Source organism: Scleropages formosus, chromosome 10 (assembly GCF_900964775.1).
Source record: "Scleropages formosus chromosome 10, fSclFor1.1, whole genome shotgun sequence".
In the NCBI taxonomy this organism is placed as follows: Eukaryota; Metazoa; Chordata; class Actinopteri; order Osteoglossiformes; family Osteoglossidae; genus Scleropages; species Scleropages formosus.
Window position 1 is genome coordinate 12,731,129 of NC_041815.1, and position 22,196 is coordinate 12,753,324.

Genomic DNA, 22,196 nt, shown 5'->3' on the forward strand with positions numbered 1-22,196 from the left:
TGGCTACCCTGTGATGGACTGGCATCCCATCTACGGTTTACCCCTCCTTGCCTGGTCCCCAGTGATTCTGGGTTAGGCTCAGTCTGCTTTCCTGACAGCGACAATCGGTTTATGAAGTTGAGCAAGTTCTTTGGGTAAAAGTGTCAGATAAATGACAGATTGATCATTTAATGGTCTTGCATCAGTCGGTCCTCTGTTTGCTTTTCATTTACTGCTGTTGAAAGACATTGTTTGTTTGGCTGCCTACGATGTAGGTATCCATGCAAGCTTCTTTAGGCTCCGTTCATTCAGCGGGTCTCGTATGGCTGACTTTGAGCTTACAAGTTAAACAATATGTCAGTTGCATCTGAACGCATCCTTCCATACAGCATTGTCCATTCTCTGTGTACTTTGTGATGGGGCACATGGTGAATGTAGGGTGAACTGGAATTCTGCGTTCATGTGGGGTCGTCAGGGATGTTAAGTAAACCGGTTCACTCTCACAAAACGCTGCACTACGGCCCCGTAGTTCATTCAGGAACACAGTCTGAATAAGGCTCCTGTTCGCCTGGATACAGAGACGCCACATTCCCATTGGCAGGCTGAGGGTGGGTGGAGGAGAGCCAATCAGAAGTGCCGGCTGCCCATCCTGCATGTTCATTGGCTGCCTGTGGCTGGGAATAGAATGTTGCTGCCATTCTCTCCTTCTGCACCTCCAGTACACATTTTAATATCATCATTATGAATGGAAGATATACAAACATTGCTTTGCAGACAGAGTGAACTTAATGTCAGTATTTAAATGTGAATGAAAAAGACATAGTTCTCATCAATCAACATACAGCTTTACAAGGACAATCGTAAAATATTAGTGATAAGTTTGAAGCATACTGTACTTACATATAATACCATAACTTTTCGTTGATCTTGTATAATTGCCCCTTATGTGTTGACACTTTGCAAGTTTGACTTTATTGAGTAATTTATTCAGTTTACTATAAGGTATCATTCTTTACAATGTTGCACGGATATATTACTTCCCGGTGAATGGTTATCTAAGCAAATTATTTTGCCACTATTTAAGTTATTCTTTCCAGAAACAGGGTACTTCCTCCCCCTGGACAAATCCTGCTGTTACCCAGCAGTAGTGGATGAGTGAAGATGGGGGGAAAAAAAAAGAGGCCTATGGCATCAGCAGGTGGTCTGGGAGTCTTGGAGCTGCAAGTGCAGTCAAGGCTCCAGAGAATGGACTGAGAAGGACGAGGGGAAACCGGTAGCAACACACGGGGTCTCTGTGGTTACGAGCTCATGCGTTCAGGATGGGAGAAGACCTGCATCTTACATCTATACTTATTCATCTAGTAGATGCTTTTCACCAAAGCAAGCTGGGTGTGTGTGTGTGTGTCCATGGTTTCTGTCACTGCTTCTCTGGTCCCCCATCCGAAGTCTCTTCATAAAACATGAAATACACACTCGGGATGTGCCAAACAGGTTGTTTTTGTGCACGTGCGCACCACACACAGAGTATATATATATATGTATAAGCAATAAAGGTGACAAATCTCCCCACACAGGCAGTGGATGTGTTACTCTCTTCATTTTTTGTAAGGTGATGGCATTTCGTGCATTTGCTGTTTTTACGAGTATAACACGTATATTGCCTGTTGAACTGTGAGTCGGAACTTGTTTTTCACCCATATTCCTGTGTGTCGGGCTAACTACTGTGCTGGACCTGCCTGGTCCGGAGCGCAGCTCGTAACGGGCGCACTGCGTTTTTCTTTGACAACACGGTCCTGTTGTAGGAGCCCCGACTCTCTGAATTCTTCTCAATATTTGCGCTTAAGCGGGTTCTGATAAAAATGAACCGTCCTTCAGACGACGATGTTCAGTAGTTTTATTATCGGCGCCGCTCCCTCCCCGTGAGACTGGAGCGCGCGGCGCTGCGGCCGGTAGAGTCAGTCTGTGAGAGGGGAGGAGGAGGGAGCTCGGATCGGATCGGATCGGCTCAGCTCGGATCGGCTCGGCTGCCAGGAACCTGCCTGGGCAAGACGACGGAGCAAAAAAAATTACAGCCGGGAATAAACAAACAGCAGAACACCTTCCCCGGCCGAGCTCAAAGCGGGAGCGCTGTGTCGTACAGCGCGCGCACCGAGACGAGGGCGTCGTCACTCGCGCGCGGAGGGCGTTCCACGCCGCCGTTTGGCTCCTTTTCCCCGTGTTTGTCGCGCAGGGAGGCGGCGGAGCGCGCGGCCGCCATCTTTGGGGACTCGCCTATGAGGGGAAAGGAGCAGTCGGGCCACACTTAGCCGCGGGTTGCAGTTCCCGCACACGTCGGACGGCAAGAGAAGCTCGGGCTGACAGCGCACGGTCGGGACACGGGAGGACCGGCAGAGAGGAGGGGAAAGCGCGGATCCGAAGAGGAGTCAGTGCCCCTACGTGTCTACCGCTCCAGCTCCCGTTGCCACGCCGGGCCTGGAGGAAGGTGAGTGTCCGCTGCGCTCCGCTCCTCACTCACTCCGAGTCACGAGTGGGCCCGACTGCCCGGCGGAGCTCGGCAGCAGGACGCCAGGGAATGGCGGGACCGGCGCTCTACCTGCGCGGAGGGAGGTAACGAGGAAATCATGTCACACCGGGCTGAAGCTGGGAGCTGAGCACGAGTGGGCGGCGAGGGCGCGCCGGGCCCAGAACCACCATCCGAGTGCCGAGGCAGGCGAGGGTCACAGAGGCTGCGGGGAGTTTCTCTCCACACAGTTCGTGCTCCATCCGTCCACCTATCCGTCATCTCTGTACGCTCACTGTTCGCTCCTGCCAGGCCGTCTCTACTGAAGCCCTCTGGCGCCTGGCTTCGCGACGCTGCGCCCTTTATTTCACTCTCATGCTGGTGCTGCTTTGTGATTGTGGACAGTGTGCTGCCCGCTGCCCAGCGAGGACGGGCGATGTGTCCTTTGCCACTGCGGTGCAGTTTAAGTTTCCCCCACTGCGACATAAGACGCCTCTTCAGGGACTGGGTGCCGTGGGCTCTACTGCTCCGACACTCACTCACTCACTCACTGTCCCCCAGCGCATGGAGAAAAACACTGATTATAATACTGAGAGAAAACCTGCCTTCCGCCTCAGCCGTCTCTCCTCCCCTCTCTCAGGCGTCGCCTCTTGGGTTTTTCGTTTTAATTTTCAGTGAACAAAGGTAGAGCCTCGTGCTGAGGCGCAGCGGAGGGAGCCGTGACCACCCAGCACCAGGAAGTAGCGCCGTAAAACAGCCCCATCTCGTTTATCTTCTGCCTGAACACGCTCCATCGCCATGATTTTATCATTTACATTTATGCATCTGGCAGACACCTTTATTGCCTGTGTTATCATTTAGGTAGTCTGGGTTATGGAGGCAGACGGGTTATCGCGTCAGAACATGACATCGTGTGGTAGTGAGAAGGCAGAAGCCATTATTTCTACTGGAAGAAACCGCCGTCGTTTGTATAAAAATACCGTAGCCGTAGGTATATTCCTTAAGTTGTGTACGAGGAATTGTACCGATGGGGAATTGAATCATCATGTGTTTTAATAAAAGGTAGCGAAGTGTGCACATCGTGCTGCACCTGCCTTGGCTTGGCTTGGCTTGTGCGTCCGGGAGCTGCTGGACGCCCCCGGCTCGAGCTGCCTCGAGACGAGCTCCTCTTTCCATGGAAACCGACGGTTAGAACTAAATAGCGTAACGTGGTGTCACGTGCGCGTTGGCGCTCGAGTCTGGCACGCGGACGCTGAATGGCACTTGTGTGAAAGCGGGCGGTGACCTCAGTGCTGTGGCTCTATCACACCCCTCCCCCTCCCCCTCCCCCACCCCCCGCTGGGGTACCCCTGGTTCCCTACTGGGTCCAATGGCTTTTTTTTCTGGTCCTTAACATTGCTGGAAATATGTCTTTGGTAGGTATTTTTAGTTGTCCTTCATTTCGCCAATGATTTCCTCCAAGACGACTTAGTGTTAAGCTACTTAGTTATCTACCCATGTATACAGTTGGGTAATGTCATTAATTTTTATTCATTCAGGCTAAGACCCTTACTCAAGCGTACAGTTTTAAACCCCTGTCCTCCTGCAAGGTGGCAGCTGGGGTGTAGTGCATAAGTCGAATGTTTGTTTGAATCCCATTCTGGCCTCAGTTTTGTATTATTGTATCCTAGAAGATAGTTTTACACAACTGGAGTGTTAAATTAAACTTTAGACTCACTATTAGATTAATTTTTTTAGTTTTTTTACTCGCTTTACATATATTGTATTTTGAAGTCCCAATTTTGGCAGAGATCAGATCTTTATCATATTGTACGTTGATTCTGACTTGCGTTGAATTTTTATGTGGGCTATTCATCAGTTTATATTAAAACATTTCTTGCAACATCCAAGTCAGTAGCTAGGGAAATTTTTGTAGCCTTGAGTAGAAATTTACTTTGCTTTACATTTGATGTATTGGAACACAAACACTTGGAAGAAAAGGCACCTTGAAGACAGTTTTAATTCAGTTGCACTTTTAATTGCAGTGCTAATTTCTGGATGTCAGCTAAGCATGAATGGACAGAATCGACACTGTGATCACACAACGGAGGAATTCCAGCACTCCTCTTCTGTCACCCTGTCCTGCTGCATTCCTGCTTCTCCTGCTGGAACCATAACCTCGCCCCTCTGGCCATGTCCCCACACCCAACCGACTGGGGTGGACAAGGCTTCACTCCTGCTGGGATGCAAGCTGTCACAGCATGGTTTTGTGATAGAAGAACTTGGAAGGTTGTAGGTTTAGATCCTAAGACAAGGGGTCCTACTGCTTGAGTGTGTAAAGCAGGGAACTGCTGATGTACTTGAACTGATTCAGCAGTAAATCCTGCCATATAAATGGTTATAGAGGGGCAGCGGTTTGCTTAGCAGACATGGACTTTTAAACAGAAGGTTACAGGTTCATGCCAGATTCCATGTCCCCCATTCCTGTCTGCTGTTGTGTGCCTGAGAACTGTGCCAATAAAAATACCAACTTCTGACAATGGGTGAGAGTTTAAATCACTTAGTATTAGAGATGTAAGTGGCTTTTGGAAGAAATGTGTTGTCAGCCAGACCTCTCATACTGGGCTGCAACCTGTGCTCAACCATACATAAGAAGTGAACGCTATAAGGTAATGTACTGCGGTGCAGTATCATGTAAGATGAGTGTACAGTACAAATGAACCAGGTGTCTGTCAGTGAGTTTGGGCCTGTCTGGGCATGGGAGGGGGGTGAGGGTGAGAGAGGGAAAGTCTTGTGACCCAGGCGTGGATTCCACAGTGCCATTGTTCTGTCTGAGTGAGGCTGGTCATCTGAAAAAAGGTTCTGTTGGGTGGGGGGCAGGGGGGATAGAAGACTGACTTTGCTGTTCACTGAAGGCAGCGTGATAAAACCCAAGTAATAATTGAAGCTTTATTTTAAAATGAGCATGCTGTGTGTGTGTGTGTGTGTGTGTGTGTGTGTGTGTGTGTGTGTTGAGCAGTTTCAGAAGAGCGGCGGCTGGAAGTTTGGGTTTTTCATAAGAAGCTGGTCATGAAAAAGATTAACATATGAATCCCTAGCCAGCTCACTTGTAGCCCTTTGCCACACACACCCTGTCTCTGTCAGTCTTTGGCCTCTGTTTGTGTGTCACTGCAGTTGCCTTTGCTCCTGGCCTTCTCTGTTCCTCTTATTCTCTCCCCCCCCTTGTGCTGGAGATGTTACCCTCCCAGCAGCTGAACAATCCCTTCTGCTGTTTCCCATGCAGGACCGGCTTGAGTGTGTCATGGCCAAGGGGGGAAGGGACTGGTGTGTCTGGGGTGGCAGAAAAGTATAGATAGGACCCATAACTGTACTGCACTGGTTAGTTGTGAACTGGAGGAGCAGCTCTTGCCCTGAGCATCACTTATCAAACACACAGCCCAGTGTGTAAGGATGCACAACCGCTGTCTGCATTGGAGTAGTTGTTGCCGTGACAACAGAGATCCAGGTTGTCGCATTGTTCCAATGGGCTCCTCTCCTGATGTATTGACACCCTGCACCTGCTTCGCACACATTTGGCCTCACCTGGAGAAACAGGGTGTGCTCCTGGTGAAATGGTTCAGATTAGACAGTGTGTCATGAGCAGCTCGGCTTCCGTGTTCACCTGTGTCATCTGTCACGTCTTTTAGAGTGTCTCAGAACACCTCTGGCGTACGGTCTGTCTGTCAGTCTTTCTGTCTGTCCAGGGATGGAGACAGCAACTTGTTCGTTATCAAAAAGCCTTTCTACAAGTGTTTAAGGCCTTCTAAAGCTGTGCATAATGTACTCACCACTAGGTCCAACTAATACCAGAAAAGGCTTAGCCCTTCACAATTTCCACATCTCTCTATGGTTACAAAACATTCAAATAGGTATAAAATCTGTTCTTTGTGTTTTACGCCTTTTCATGTTTGCTTGTTCATTTTATGCGTTCAGAGGCTTTATATGCAGCCGTTTTCCAATATTTCTACATGTGGAAATTAATTTGGACAGCTTTTTCTTATGTTTCCACGATTACGCTGTTCATGCTGCAAGGACTGTTTTACAAAACTTTGATACTTGTCTCATTCAAGGACAAATTGTTTCAGATAGTGCTTTAGTAGCAACACTGAACCTGAGTTATTTACATTGTGACTTTAATGGTGCTCAAGAGAAGTGGTCCAAGTGTGTGTGAGGGGATGCGGGGGGCACAGGGATGGGTGTGTTGGAGGCGTGAGGAAGTGTTTGATGCTCAGCTACCAAGGTGAGGCCTTCCCTGCTGACTAGGGAGAAGTGGCCGAGCTCTTTGTGGGTTGTTGTCATCAGCTGAGTGCTACCACAGCTTCGTGCTGCCTAATCTCTTTCGACCTGTTTCCTTCCCCTGCTGTGTGTCGTTCCTGGCATTGTCAGCTTCGTAGACTCGCGCTCAGGCTGCGCGCTTGGGCCAGATGGACTGTGTCGCTCCGATGTCTGCGTGTTCCATTTCCACTGATCATTCTTTGAACCTGCCTTTTTTTGTGCTTTTGTGCTCTTGTGCTAAGGTATGGGTTGTAGGGCCCCCGGTGTGTTGTCACACATCGTTGCCCTTCCTTTTACAAACATGAGATTAGCCCCATGTGTAGAGGGAGAGAAGATGATGTAAATACACACGCAGCCTCTGTATGTCCACATGAGCCCAAACTGTGTTGCTGCAGCAGGGACACTAAACCAGTGGAGAACAGGAAGTTGTTGACATGACCTTGGTTTTGCATGGTAGAACTTCCTGTCTTGGCATGAAACGCAAGCGTTATGTTGTGTTGGGAAAAACTGTATGTGAATAATAATGTCATACATCTTACTTTCGATATTTCATCCTGAACTGCTTTATCACAAAACAGCATTGAAAATGGATAAAGGAAGATAAACTGCTGAAACCTGCCGAAGTATATACTGTAGCTACAGCTATAAAGGGCCGTGTCCTGAAACATGTCTCATCCCCACCCCTTTTTTTCCAGGTACTCATGTGTACAAGGCCTCCGTCCTGCAGATGAGCCATCGGCGCAGGTTGTCGCGTCGCAGTCGCAGACCTAGATAGTCTCCCCCCCCCGCGGCCGCGGTAGCATGTCCACTCCCAGTCGGGCGGGGAGTCTGAAGGACCCCGAGATCGCCAACCTCTTCTTCAAGGAGGACCCAGAGAAGCTCTTCACAGACCTGCGTGAGATTGGCCATGGCAGCTTTGGTGCAGTTTATTTTGTAAGTGCCATTGCTACCCTGTCCCCCACCCACATCGTGTCGGTCTCCGCTGTACTCTGTCTCTCAGAAGATGCAGAGTTTGTCAAGAGATAGTTGTCATGTATCCTTCCACTTGGCCCGATGCAAACAACTCTCTCGCTTGCGCTCAGGCAAGGGACGTGCAGACCACCGAGGTGGTGGCCATCAAGAAGATGTCTTACAGTGGGAAGCAGTCCAACGAGGTGAGCTGCACAGTGAATGATGGGTGTGCTGGAATGGATCTGAATGTTTCCGTTCTCTCGAGAGATGAATGAGTGTGGCAGCTGATTATAGGTAAACCACAATAATAAAATGCCCTTTACCCTTTTCACACCTTTTTTTGTTTTGTATCTCTTTTCTGACTTAGTACCAATGTTTTTAGGCAGCTCTGATTTGGCTGTGATGCCATACAGTGTCATTCTCAGGATATCCTGCTACATTGCAGGTTCCATGACCTGTTACACATTTATCGATCATTTCCTCACATTAAAAGCAGCCCAGACTTGCATCAGGTGATGGCGAGTCATTCAGCTGCTTTCATAACTCAGTCTGGCGTCACCCGGCACTTCTCGTCTGGGGAGAAAAGAGTCATTGAAAGCTAATCTGGGAAGACTCTGTCTCTCACTGAAAAAATGTTTGTTCCTCTCAGCTCGTTTTATCTGTGTATTCAGGGCAATTAGTGCTTAGAAACGGTGCCATAATCCTGTTCGTACAGTTGTATTGCGCGGTCACATGTTTCTGTTCCTACTGCTTTGGAACAATGTTTGTTTTTTCCTTTCAAAGCTACATCCATAGCATTACTTATGGAAAAAGACAACAAACAGGCTTTAGCATTAATAAAGTATCTTAAGGAGATGGGTGCGGAAGCGTGTCCAGCGGTACTCTGTTCCCTTGCCTTCACAGAAATGGCAGGATATCATCAAGGAGGTCCGCTTCCTGCAGAGAATACAGCACCCCAACAGCATCCAGTACAAGGGATGCTACCTGCGGGAGCACACAGCCTGGGTGAGACACAGCCCCCTGCCCCCATGTGCCACGTCATCGGTCTTGTGATGGAAAATTGATAGCCACTTCCTTTGGGATAGAAAATGTTTGCATTGGAGCGGTAAAATCTGTACGCTGTGAGTCCACTGTACGAGTGCTGTTCAGTGGCCACTGATGTATGTGAACATCCTCTTTGTCTCCGTAGCTTGTTATGGAGTACTGTCTGGGCTCAGCTTCGGACCTTCTGGAGGGTAAGCTGTGTACTCTTGCAGAGAAGTTTAGGCAGTACAGCACAATTGTGTTTAAACACAATCTTCCAAGTGGCTGGAGCATGTGACACAGAGTTTTTAGATGAATATGTATTTCATAATGAAATTAAAGCGGCATACAGCACTGCAACTAAAGGAAAGAGGTGAAGAGAAACAAAAATTCCAAATACATTGAAATTTAAAATTTTCTTCAGAGGTCCTACAAAGTTTGCATGTGGTGTTTATGATTAGTAGCATATAAAGCAATAAATGATCATTTGTGGACAAAAGTGAAACTTGTGATTATGTGGAAACTGGCACATTGAAGGCCACTGGATTCTGATGCTTTTCTTTTTTTTTTTTTATTTTTATTTTTAATTTTAAAAAAAATATCTTAGTGCATAAAAAGCCACTCCAGGAAATAGAAATAGCAGCCATTACCCATGGTGCTCTGCAAGGGTTGGCCTACCTTCACTCCCACAACATGATTCACAGGTGAGTGTGTGGGTGGAGTGTGTGTGGGGCTGTTGTACATTCAGCCGCTGTCTGAGACATGGGCAAGAAATGGAACTGGGAATGAATTCAGAGAGGATCTGTTGAAGACAGGCAGCTTCCAACATTGTCTCCCCACATAATGTGCTTCAGGTATTTGGACTGAGACTGAGAGCCTGTACCAACCGTGCCTTTTGTTGAGGTCCATTTTTAAGATGTCTAAGGGCAGTTGATTGTCTGTGTTGTAATCAGCCCTTGGTGTTATAATTTAACTGCCTCTTGCCTTTCCTGCATAGGGATATCAAGGCTGGGAACATCCTGCTGACAGAGCCAGGCCAGGTCAAGCTGGCGGACTTTGGCTCCGCCTCCATCGCCTCCCCTGCTAACTCCTTTGTGGGGACACCATATTGGTGAGCGCAGCTGGGTTCCACAGTTGAACCTGCATTACTGCCATTCCCTCTGATGCCGATGATCAGTTTATTTAGATGAAAATGGATTGGTAGTGCTGCACTTTGCAGTAACACTGGGTGCTGCGTTGCAATGGGCACAACTCCATGGAACGAGGTACTGGTGGACAGCACAGTTGTTAGAGATGTCACTTTACGATCTTCAAGTTCCAATATTCAAATCCCACTCCTTGAATACCTTGCTGTGGTAGTTGGTAAATAACTGAGAGATTTGTTACCGGTTATTGTGTGTCACATTAGACAGAGCTAAATGAAAAATAAATGGTGAGTCGGCAGGCCCTGCCTGGTTACTCAGTAGAGCCATGAGTCTTCCTGCATTGCTTCTAAAACATTTTCATAAGCATTTTTCCTGGTTGGTCCAACGCAGTGTAGTTTATGCTGGTCTTTGCATGTCCATGTTCTCCACACTGCCACAGACCTCCTGTGGTAGTGTAGGAGTCATACTGGTTATTTTTTTTTTTTTTTTTCTTCTCCCTTTCCTGGACACAGACGTATTCACGCTTGCTGACTTGCCGTTTTCAGAAAACAGGATGTTATTCTTGAGTGTGAGCTCTCGCTACTGGCTGGAGAAACGAACTCTGTTTGGTAATCCCTTTGCGCTCCGAGAGTGTAAATGTGAAGATGCTGTCCCTGTCTCTCCCAGGATGGCCCCAGAAGTTATCTTAGCTATGGATGAGGGCCAGTATGATGGCAAGGTGGACGTCTGGTCCCTGGGGATCACCTGCATCGAGTTAGGTGAGGTGTTGAACCAGTCAGTGAGATGTTTTGGTGTGTCCAGAGGTTGTGTCCATCGTTCTGTCTCTCTTTTTAATTTTGCTGTCTTGTACAGCCTTATAGTTGTTTGCTCTGTTACACTATAACTGTGTAGATTTTGAAACATTGGGTGTCTGTGTCCAATAATTTATTTGCTATACCCTGCGACTTCATTGGTTTTAGTCTTTTATCCTACTCAGAAAAAGTGAGGGCATTTGTTTAACCCCTGCTGCTTTGGTGCTCCACTAGCGGAGAGGAAGCCCCCCCTGTTCAACATGAACGCAATGAGTGCCTTATACCACATAGCGCAGAATGAGAGCCCCGCTCTCCAGTCCACTGAATGGTGAGTCTCTTGCGGACATGCTGGTCGTACATTAGCCATCTAAGGAGAGGCCTGGTTACCCAGCACCTCTGTTGAGCATATTTTAGGAGCACTGTGTGTAGATTTACGTGCATTTTCACATATTTGTGTACACTGACAATTTTATGTGCCATTCAGTGTCTTCTGAAAATTGAATGTAAAAATGTAATCAAATTTTATGCGATTCTTCTCATCTCAGCCGTTGAGGCAATATGGAGCCGTGCTAATTGTTCCTCCTCCATTCAGGACGGATTACTTCCGGAACTTTGTGGATTCCTGTCTTCAGAAACTACCCCAGGACAGGCCCAACTCTGAGGAACTCCTGAAGGTGAAGCAAGGCCCATTTGGTGGTGGATTCTCACACTCAACATCTCATGACAGCAGTTTTCCCAGGGAACTTTGAGTAAAAGTGTCTTCAGTTTTGAGCAGTATGAGCATGTTACCTGCTGGAAACCTGCAAGGAGTTTCCATCTGTTGGATAAAGTATATATGTGTTAGAATTACTGGGTTTTTTTTTTTTTTTTTTTTTTGGGGGGGAATTTCACACAACATAAAGACACAACTACCTATGTGTCCCTCTCACCCTTTCCCTGTGTCCTCTTCTGGGCTATGCTTTTGTCTCCCAGCATGCCTTTGTGCAGAGAGAGCGGCCCGAATCGGTGCTGGTGGATCTGATCCAGCGGACCAAGGATGCCGTACGTGAGCTGGACAACCTGCAGTATCGAAAGATGAAAAAGATTCTCTTCCAGGAAGCCACCAATGGTCCTGTTGTTGAGGTCCCTGATGAAGAGGAGGTGAGAATCAAGCTTGGCCATGCCCATTACCCTCAGCCTACTGTCATTCCACCTCTTGTCATTAATGTGTTTTACTTCTGAGTTTTACTCATTTTACTTTTCACCGTATGACCCATTGTTTGGGTCTCGGTTAACAAGTGTAGGTAGAAGCGTGAAACTGCGTGACCTATACCATTTGCTTTTGATGGATGAACTTCTCATTGGTGATATTTCCCACCTCCACCACCAAGGAGCCGGAGCATGGGGCGGGCCGCACGGGCACAGTGAGCAGCGTGGGCAGCAACCAGTCCATTCCCAGCATGTCCATCAGCGCTAGCTCCCAGAGCAGCTCCGTCAACAGCCTGCCAGACGCCACCGCCGCAGATGAGCGCACTGAGTTGGAGCTCATGGAGGGCGACCACACTGTCATGTCCAACAGCTCAGTCATTCACCTCAAGCCGGTGGGTAGCTTCATGCTACAGAGGAGAGGACTGGAGTGCAAATGAGGGGTGGCTGAGGAACTGCCTTATATGATCTGCATTGTGCTGGTGAGGCATTTGCCTGCATGGTTTCTGCTTTCTGTATCTCAACAGGATGAGGAGAATTACCAAGACAACCCAGATCCCCAGAGCCAGCCCTCAGAACCACAGTCCCCACCTGCACAGGCACCACGGCCCAAAGCTCACTACCGCAACCGCGAGCACTTCGCCACCATCCGCACCGCATCCCTGGTGGGGAGCTCACTTTTTTCTTCCCTTCTCTTTCCAGGCTCCCCCCCCCACTGCTGTTTCGTACTGCTCTCAGTGTTACCCTTTTCTTTTATTGGTGCTTTGTTTTGTGCTTTTATTAAAACATTTTAGTCTTTTTGTAAATTGTGAAAGAGGTCTAAACATAATGCAGATACTTTGCAACTGTTTGGGTTAAATTCAGTACTCTTCTGTTGGCAGATGCCCCACTCACTTCTTAGTTTGGGAAATAAAGGCCGCTGCACAACCAAACAGATTTCGTTGTTACCTGCTGAATTGCTAAAATTGCTAAAAACGCCCAACAGTTTGTGAAGATGTTTAACAGCTCTCGCCGTCCTGTTGCTCAGGTGACTCGGCAGATGCAGGAGCATGAGCAGGACTCAGAGTTGCGGGAGCAGATGTCTGGCTATAAGCGCATGCGGCGGCAGCACCAGAAGCAGCTCATGGCGCTGGAGAATAAGCTCAAGGCGGAGATGGACGAGCACCGACTACGGCTGGACAAGGAGCTGGAGACCCAGAGGAACAGCTTTGCAGTCGAGCTCGAGAAATTGGTCAAGAAGCACCAGGCCGCCATGGAAAAAGATGTAGAGTATCCCGCTTGTGTACTACATGTTTATCTGTGGCCGTGACGGTGCTTTTTTTTTAACGGGAATCGGCTACATTCCCAGTCAGTTGCTCTTGTTATATATCTGATTGGAACTGTGCTTGCCATGCTTCAGGTGAGAATACCATTGAAATATTCAGTCACAACGTAGTTGCGCTGCAAAATAAGTTTTTACTGGTCAAGTACACTTCTCATTGTGAGGCTCATTCCAGTACTGTTTTCAGTATTCTCTCTCTCTCTCTCTCTCTCACTGTCCTTGTGTGATTGGTTTGATAGATCAAGCAATTTGCCAATGATGAGAAGAAGTTCCAGCAGCATATCCAGGCCCAGCAGAAGAAGGAGCTGAGTAGCTTCCAAGAATCACAGAAACGGGAGTACAAGCTGCGCAAGGAGCAGCTCAAGGAGGTACAAAACACAGGAGCACAGCATGATACAAAGAGAACTTGCTAACTTGCACTGGCACTCAGTTGCAGGGATAACTGCAGACAACATGCAGTGTAAAAACATTTGCTGCACACATCTCTACAACCGCTTAAATGGAAGCAGAAATGTAAAAATGGAGAAATGCATCCTCGGCTTCTTTGAATTCATAGTGTAACATACATTCTCTGAGTCTGTTGTCAGAAGCTGCACACACTGCAGTATAATGTGCTGGTGTAAACTATGTTCACAAGGAGCTCAGTGAGAACCAGTCAACACCCAAGAAGGAGAAGCAGGAGTGGCTTTCCAAGCAGAAGGAGAACATCCAGCACTTTCAGGCAGAGGAGGGGGCCAACCTGCTGCGGAGACAGCGCCAGTACCTCGATCTCGAGTGCCGGTGTTTCAAGAGGCGCATCCTCATTGCCCGCCACAATGTGGAGCAGGACCTGCTGCGCGAGGTGAATGCACTGGGTCGGGAGAGGGGCGGGTGGCTGCAGCTGGTGCTATATTCACGAGTGGTTTCTGATTTGGATATCAGGGAGGGGACTTACTGTTTTTGAGCAAACTGCACAGTTTTGAATTGCTGGTATTCATTTGCTCTGCAGCTTACTATGGATTAAAATAATGCTGTGAAATTCAATTCAGTTTATTTTTATACAGTAGAACACTCTCCTCACATATTGATACACAGAGCACTTGAACACAGGCACAGAACAAAGAAAAAAATGGAAAAACGTGAAAGGTCCTTATTCTTGTGGCCCTTCTCTGCTCTGTACCTGGGCCTGAATTGTTCTTGCCCCACTCTCTGCCTCTGGCACCCCACAGGAGCTGAATAAGCGGCAGACGCAGAAGGACCTGGAGCATGCCATGCTGCTGCGGCACCATGAGTCCATGCAGGAGCTGGAGTTCCGGCAGCTGAACTCTGTGCAGCGCATGCGGGCCGATCTCATCCGTGTGCAGCACCAAACAGAGCTCACCAACCAGATGGAGTACAACAAGCGTCGTGAGCGTGAGCTGCGCCGCAAACACGTCATGGAGGTTCGGCAGCAGCCAAAGAGCTTGAAGGTGACAGTTTCCACACCAAGAACCCTGCACTGCCTGTGCTGTGCCAGCAGGGGGAGTAGCGGTTAACCAGATTGAAGTCATACCTACTGTTGCAGAAGTGTTAAACCTGATTTTGTTCAGTGGTCAGCTTCAGGATAGAAGAAATTGAGTTGTTGGATAAAAGCAACAGTTTTTCTTTATGTCACCCTGTCTCCTGCCATTAGTCCAAAGAGCTGCAAATCAAGAAGCAGTTCCAGGACACTTGCAAGATCCAGACCCGGCAGTACAAGGCACTCCGGAATCACCTGCTGGAAAGCACACCCAAGGCTGATCACAAGGCCGTGCTGAAGAGGCTGAAGGAGGAGCAGACCCGCAAGCTTGCCATCCTGGCTGAGCAGTATGACCACTCCATCAACGACATGCTTTCCACGCAGGCTGTAAGTTGCAGAGATTAGAGCAGGCCTGGGGGTGAGGTACTCAGTCTTTGAGTGGGACTGCCTCCTGTGTGTACAACTCCCTTCATTCCTTGTCCTTTTTCTGCTTGCTCATGTCAGATGGACATTGCTGATGGATTTGTCCACCTTTCATGTTGCTCCCTCTCCCTCCATCCACACATTGACTCATTTTTGTTTTTTTGGGTTCCTTCTTTGTATTTGGTCCTCTGTTCTTACCATAATGATCCCTAATCTGGTACAGCTGCGTCTGGATGAAGCCCAGGAAGCCGAGTGCCAGGTGTTGAGGATGCAGCTGCAACAGGAGCTGGAGCTGCTCAACGCCTATCAAAGCAAGATCAAAATGCAGACGGACGCTCAGCATGACCGTGAGAGGAAAGAGCTAGAGCAGAGGGTTTCACTCCGCAGGGCCCTACTGGAGCAGAAGGTGAGGGAGACGGTGCCAAGTGGTGTGTTGTTTCGGGGTTACTAGGTCTGTTAAAGTGGATGAGCACAGGCCGATTCTGGCTCTCCTCTTGTTTGGATCGTTAAACTTGATCCACTTGGGGTAGGTGGGAACGTGGGTTGGAGGGGAACACGCAAGCTGTCCTCAACTTCCAGGGAGAAGAAAAATGGCTGTCAACAGGGTCTGACAGAAATAGTCAAAATGTATGAGTGAGAGCTCGCTCGGGGGGGGGGGGGGACTCGGGTGGTATCCCCGGACATTGAGGTTGGTAGCATAATTTTGCAAGTGCGTGGATCTGTTTATGTCTCTGTGCACTAACCACCACCACCCCTTCCCTGTACCCACAGATTGAGGAGGAGATGCAAACGCTGCAGAACGAGCGATCCGAGCGCATCCGCAGCCTGCTGGAGCGCCAGGCCCGGGAGGAGGAGGCCTTTGACTCGGAGAGTATGCGCCTTGGCTTCAGCAGCATGGCCCTGTCCAGCCTCTCCCCTGAGGCCCTTAGCCACAGCTACCCTGGGGCCCCTGCCAGCTGGGCCCCCCATCAGCAGAGTGGCTCTCAGGGTCCACACTGGGGGGGTGCAGGGGCTGGGGTCACAGGTCATCACCTCTCTGGCCAGGGAGGGGGCACATTGCCACAGGCGTGGAGCCACAGCAGCGGGGGTGGTTTGGGGGCCCTTGGGGCACACTCTCCCTGGGGCCACACATCTGCGGGGTCCCTGGGAGCGCTGCCGAGGAGTGGGGGTGGTGTGGTGGTGCGAAGCAGCCCCCAGGCACCGAGGAGGACGGGCTCGGCTGGAGCAGGCCGTGGTGATCCAGGGATGAGCCGGAGTACCAGCATTGCCTCGCAGATCTCCAACGGGTCGCACCTGTCCTATACGTAGGGGGCGCTCTTCTTTATACTTCATTTCCATTTTTCCCTCCCTCCCTCCCTCCCTCCCTCCCTCCCTTTCTCTTGTCCAGCTACGCACACAGGCATGTTTGCATGTGATAAAGAGTGCTGCTCAGGCCACATGCCTCCCCATTCTCGCTTTCCGAATCCACTGCACACATCTGCAACGCTCAACGAAAGTTCACCTCACATCAGGCAGACAAACTTGTCCTCTTCCGAGCTCAGATTCCCATGTCTGTCATACCTAGTGCGCCGATGGAGTCGGTGTGTTCAGAGGTTTGAAGGTACACTCTGCTCCTGACCAAGGTCTGTTGAGAGGGGGGTGACAACTGGTTGTGCCTTTACTGCCCTGGGTCCCTGCGAGCCTCTGCCAGTGTGGGCATGTTCTCCTCACTCATGTTCAACAGTTCCACAAAAGCAGAGGACAGGGTTCGTCCCAGCCTGACACCGTGGGCCAGTCCGGCGAGCGGTGGCCATCGTTTAGCCTCAAACACTGTTCCTCTGCCTCTAGGCAATGAGTGCACCCATCCAGTGGTGAAGGGTTTGCAAGGGGGCTGTGTGTGTGCACGTTTGTGCCCTTACTTCAAAGCGCTGTCATACTGCCTGTTCTCTCAGGTCCTCAGTTACACTTTGCTTCACTTTGCTTGACAAACCAGGACATGAGTAGAGGACATAATACAGTGCAGTAAAGAGCCAGTGTTTCACTCTGTCCTGTTCCTTCTCTGGGTGGTTTTTAGCTGCTGTCTCAGAGCCACACAACCCAGAGTATAAGGGCATTGATAAGAGACCGTTCCAATGGTGCGTGTGTGCGTGTGTGCGTGTGTGCGTGCGTGTGTGTGTGTGTGTGTGTGTGTGAGAGAGAGAGAGATTATACTGAGCTGCTGCTGTGCTTCATTCGGTGAAAATGCAAAGTGAAGCTGGAACAGAAATGAAAATGGAGTGATTGAACAAACACTAAGAGCTCGAAGCAGAGGTCTGTTGTGGGGGTGGCTGCTTGTATGCGTGTAGTCAGGGGAAATGGACGGTAACATAAATACATACAGAGCAAGTGCTGGAGGGACTAAACTGCTGTTTGCTTAACTGGCATTAATATTGTGTTGCGTTTCTCAGTAGGAGGTGAAGAAGAGCTTGATGCTCTGTAGCCAGAGTGAAGCTTCACAATCCTCTGTGAGCATTGTCTACTGCAGTGTGCAGTGAGAGGAATACATTTGTGCGTGCGTGCGTGCGTGTGTTTGGAGAGAAGCTGTGAGGTGAACATTGCTGTTTCATATTTAATATGCTGCTTGTGACACAGGGGGTTTGTGCAGTTTTTCTGGTGTGAGGCATCATCAGATTATATCAGAGCCCCAGAATAAAATATTTTGACCCCACCCTGTATTTATAGTGCCTTCAGAAAGGAGCACAAAACTTGGACCTTTTGAATGTTTTTAACCTGACTGAATTGGTATTTGAGAATTGCGGTTGAGTGTGAGGACAAATATGAATATGCAATTTTTATTTATTTTGCTTATGAACAAAGAAAGGGTACTTGGGAGCAAGAATGATGTTAATGGGTTGTTACTAGATCATCTAATTTGTTGTCCTAATAAGACCTTATTTGACACTAATTTTGAGAATCTCTGCATAAGTAACGTGCAAGGAGATTTTAACAAATTGAGAAGGTAGTGTGTAGGGAACAAGGAAATTAGGGAATGGAAGACGAGGATGTGATTATGGGTAGGAACAGTAGTAGTGCAAAGGTCAGATGGACGGATGTTGCTCCTTGACTGTAACGGTGTGAAGACTACGCGGCCGGTCTGACTAGGTCACACCAGGGAGCAGGACGTCCACGGGAGGAGAATGTGACCGTGTGGATGTGTGCGTGGGCCCTGTCGTGGGTCTGCATACATCTGCGTAGTGAAGACGTGCAGAGAACAACCAAGTTGCCTTCAGTGGCAAATCTGGCACTTTAAGCAGCGGAAGCAGACTTTCAATATGCAGAAGCCATAGGGCCTCGCATCAGGCCAGAAAGCATGACTAACAGCAGTGAAGTTTTTAGAGACTGAAAATTACCCTGAAGGGGCTGGAAATCTCGTGAGTCTGTGCACTTTTTAGGGTCTTTTGTGACCAGTCGGCCAGGAGGCCAAGGGCTTTGCTAGCGTCTCAGGTTTCCTATGTGCGGGGGGTATTCGGGTGCGGGAGGTGCAGCTCCCGTCCCTCCTCTTGTGCTCTCAGCAGCAAGGAAAGCTGGAATATCAAGCAGAGCGGTTTCCAGAGCGGCGCTTCAGTAGGTCAGCCGACAAGGCCTGAGAGTGCAAGCGTCCAAAGGAGTTTCCAGGTGGGCTCTCACACTGGCACTCCTGTTTAGACATTCCTCATAAATAACCCCAAGAGGCAAAGTGGTGTCACTGTAAAAATGTATATACTGTAAAATGAAAATGAATGTAAAACCAGGTTTCGTCAGATCAATGTTAGAGAGGGATTGCTGGTGGTGGAAGAACTTGGTTCCAGTGCAAGTACTAACTGGAGACGTGTGTGTGTGTGTGTGTGTGTGTGTGTGAGAGAGAGAGAGAGAGAGAAGGAGGGAGGATGGGAGCAGGGACAACACCTCTGCACGTCCTGATGTAATGGGTTTGTTTGCGTCACTGCACACAGGGCTGTGCCGTCATGTCAAGCATCACATCGCAAGGGCAACGCATGTCGACACTGGCAAAGGCCTCGCATCACCAGAGCAACTGAAGACACTGGTCAGTGGGCTTATTGGTCAGAGCGAGGGACAGAGTGCATCGGACTAACTCGTGCTAAACACCACGATGCCAAAGTGAAACTGGTTCGTTGTCACTGAATGCCAAAAACGAACTCTCCGGTGATATGCAGTTTAAAGTGTGCTGCCATTAGAAATTGCTGCATATTCAACATATTCTGTTGCCAAAAACGTAGAGACACTGCTGTGGGGAAAAAGGAGCTGTTGATAGGCACCTAGCGGAGTCGATCTTCTCCCTGTACTGTCCTTCCTCTCTGCTGTTCTGTACTCAATGAATTGAGCCCCCTTGTCCTCTCCAGCCTTGGGGTGATGGGGTTACCTGCCGTTTTTAACAGGCTTAAAAAAATGAAAAGATCTTCTGTGTAAGAAAAGCAAAGATTATATAGATGAGTGGTTCCCAAGCAGTTTTGCGTTTTGTGTACAAAAAAAGTTTATAATTTGTATATTTGGAACTTAAAAAAAAATAGAATTTTAATTTAAAATAGCATTGTATAGTTCCCATAAAATAAACTAACTGGAGAAGTGTGACCATTATTTAAGAACAGTGTAATGTGGGTGAATGAAGTCCCTTTGTGTGGGGTGGCAAAGTGTCATTGAAGACGTCCACTGGAGGGATTGTCCCCAGCGGGTGTCTGCCCTCGAGTGCACCCTTCCACACACCTGCCTTCTGTGCACTCGCTGGCTCTCGGTTGCTCCCTCCGCTGCTGTTCGGCCAGCAAGCCGGTCTTCCTTCCATTATTCCATCTGTCCCTTTTCAGAGCTATTGCTTCCTGTTTATACTTTCACCAAGTAATTCCTGTACTCCACAGAAGTGGGTATCCAACTGGGCCTATTTTGACTTCCTTATGTTTTTTTTTTTTAATTTTCCCCCCCTACCCTCAAGCTTGTGGTTGGGCCAAAAATCTTTTTGTTGCCACTGTGCTTCAAGAGGGGAGGCAGGTGGGGGAAGAAACTTGACCCTGCTTTTACCCCGCCACCATCCCCTGAACATCATCATTCTTCAGAGTGCGATCGTTGCCCAGTCAGACCTTGACATGCAGTATAAAAGAGCAAGGTGACGGCCAACCCGGCCCCTTCCACGTTGCTATGGGGCTCATGTCACTCGTGATTCTAAACACGTCTTTCTGCCAATAGTGGGCTGAACCCAAATATGTGCAGTTGTCAACTCTTGTCCTACTGACTGAAGCTGTAGGTTCGGGAGGGGTGCACAGTGGAGAGTGGGGACACAAGTGTCCTCGCCTTTGTCAAACACTGTGTCAGACTGGAGCTGCCAAGCGTCACCTACGCCAAAGTCACTTCCCTCTTCACAACTCTGTTCCTGGGCCAGAAAACGGTGGGACAGGTGGCTTGTTCTGATGGACCGAACGGCCGTACCAGTCCGTCTAGTCCATTGGAGATAGACTTGTGTGAGTGAGGGGAGGAGTGACAGGCTGAAATAAAGGGGTTGGGGGGTGTGATTCTGTACAGTGCATTTGTCAGTATTCCTTTTTCATTTTATGACCCCCCCCCCCCCCCCCCATCTATACCCCTGACTCACAGTTACCACTACAGTCCATATATAAGATGTATTGAAATGTATAGATTGTGAAACTTTGTCATTGAATGTCCAAAAGATTACAAAAATATTATACATAATTACAAAAGCAAAACAACTTAATGGAAAGTGTATAAAAGATGAGAGGAATTTGAGAAAATTTAGGATCAAATGTAATATTTTGTTTGTAAGTACTCTTGTGTTTTGGAGGAGGGATACTGGACAAAAATCATCTGTAATAAAATAATTTTAGTAAAACGTTGAGTTCTGTCATCCTTATCACACAATGTGTGGGGTTTATTCTTAATTCATTTTTGTAGTTATATTTTTAAATGGGGATTTGTAAAAAATATCATGGAATGCATAATTGTCAAAAATACAACTCGGTTTAAACCGAAATGGATCACCGCGTGATGCTGCACAACTGTTCTTTGTTCTTTATATATGTTGCACTTGACATGTGAGCGATGAATCGATGTGTAATTTCCTCCAGTGTGTCATCCTGCCGGGGCTCTCGGCTCTTCTCCATGACACCAGTTTGTTGTGCTCTGTTCAGGTGACTCTGGCAGGTGCTGAAAATTAGATTGTTGTTATTGCGCTGGATCTCAGTAGTCTTCTTACAGCATGGCGGATATGTCACAACTAATAATTAATAGTACTCACCAGCAGATGGCTTCATCTGAACTAATGTATGCAGCTCAGTTTTTAATTTTATTTTTTTTGAAACTTTAATTTTTTTTATCAAATATATCAAAACATCACAACACATAAACCAACACATCCACAACTATGTACAAAATAATCTCACAAAAATAAATAAAACCTCTCCTTGTACATAGTAGTGTCAGCGTCCCTTCTCCCTGTTCTTTATTCAACAGAAACGGCAAAATTTGCCTGCATAATTGACAAGCTATCAAAAAGCCATTTACTTTTTAATTTTATTTTTAATTTATTTTATTTAATATGTATGCAGCTCACGTAAGATTTAGTAAAGGGACTATGTGCTTTGTCAGGAGTTACAGCAGAAATCCCTCCGAAACGTGGGGCTCTGACTGCTGCATATGGCAGAAGCTTGTGGTGTCCGAAAGGGAGGTAAACTACTATTTGGAGGTTTTACGGAAACACAGCACTGAAAATCTTTACACGGATAAAATAGTTTATTGAGAACAACTGCTCGTGCTACTTTTTCTCTGTGAAAACTTTTTGCTCCCGCGCGAAAAGCCCCTGTGCGGCCTGTAACAATTTCCCGTTTCAATCAGGGACTGAACAATGACCGTTAAGCACCCTTTGTCAACTTACACCTTACAGGCTGGCAGCAACCTTTCTTTTACAAAACTCTAAATGATTTGCTCTTGGTGTAAAACACCACAAAGCTGTTCCCACGGTATCTTACGTATCTTAGCTTACCGTCCAGTCAGTGCACCAAAGATCGGACTCAGGACTCGTACTGTGAAGAAACCTGTGTTAGTAAACAGCTAGGAAAACAGGCTTTACCTAAATATTATTTTGGCTTTC

General features: G+C 48.0%; 1 protein-coding gene across 1 annotated transcript; it reads left to right on the forward strand.

Annotated features, from left to right (window-relative positions):
* Positions 1–1,587: 1,587 nt before the first annotated feature.
* On the forward strand, positions 1,588–20,920 carry taok1a (TAO kinase 1a). The gene is made up of 20 exons (XM_018748239.2): positions 1,588–2,461; positions 7,468–7,705; positions 7,855–7,926; positions 8,627–8,728; positions 8,913–8,958; positions 9,354–9,450; positions 9,744–9,857; positions 10,558–10,649; positions 10,917–11,010; positions 11,275–11,356; positions 11,655–11,822; positions 12,053–12,262; positions 12,395–12,532; positions 12,895–13,131; positions 13,428–13,556; positions 13,826–14,029; positions 14,397–14,636; positions 14,840–15,052; positions 15,312–15,494; positions 15,860–20,920. The coding sequence occupies exons 2-20, from the start codon at positions 7,574–7,576 to the stop codon at positions 16,394–16,396; spliced, it is 3,090 nt and encodes a 1,029-aa protein (XP_018603755.1). The 5' UTR covers positions 1,588–2,461; positions 7,468–7,573; the 3' UTR covers positions 16,397–20,920.
* The last annotated feature ends 1,276 nt before the right edge of the window (positions 20,921–22,196 follow it).

What these genes read in the sequence shown, in the direction of transcription:
- taok1a (XM_018748239.2), top strand. Translation starts at nt 7,574, where the DNA reads ATGTCCACTCCCAGTCGGGCGGGGAGTCTGAAGGACCCCGAGATCGCC. An exon ending in ACTCTGAGGAACTCCTGAAG is followed by an intron (nt 11,357 to 11,654) that starts GTGAAGCAAGGC and finishes TTTGTCTCCCAG; the next exon opens with CATGCCTTTGTGCAGAGAGA. An exon ending in ACATGCTTTCCACGCAGGCT is followed by an intron (nt 15,053 to 15,311) that starts GTAAGTTGCAGA and finishes AATCTGGTACAG; the next exon opens with CTGCGTCTGGATGAAGCCCA.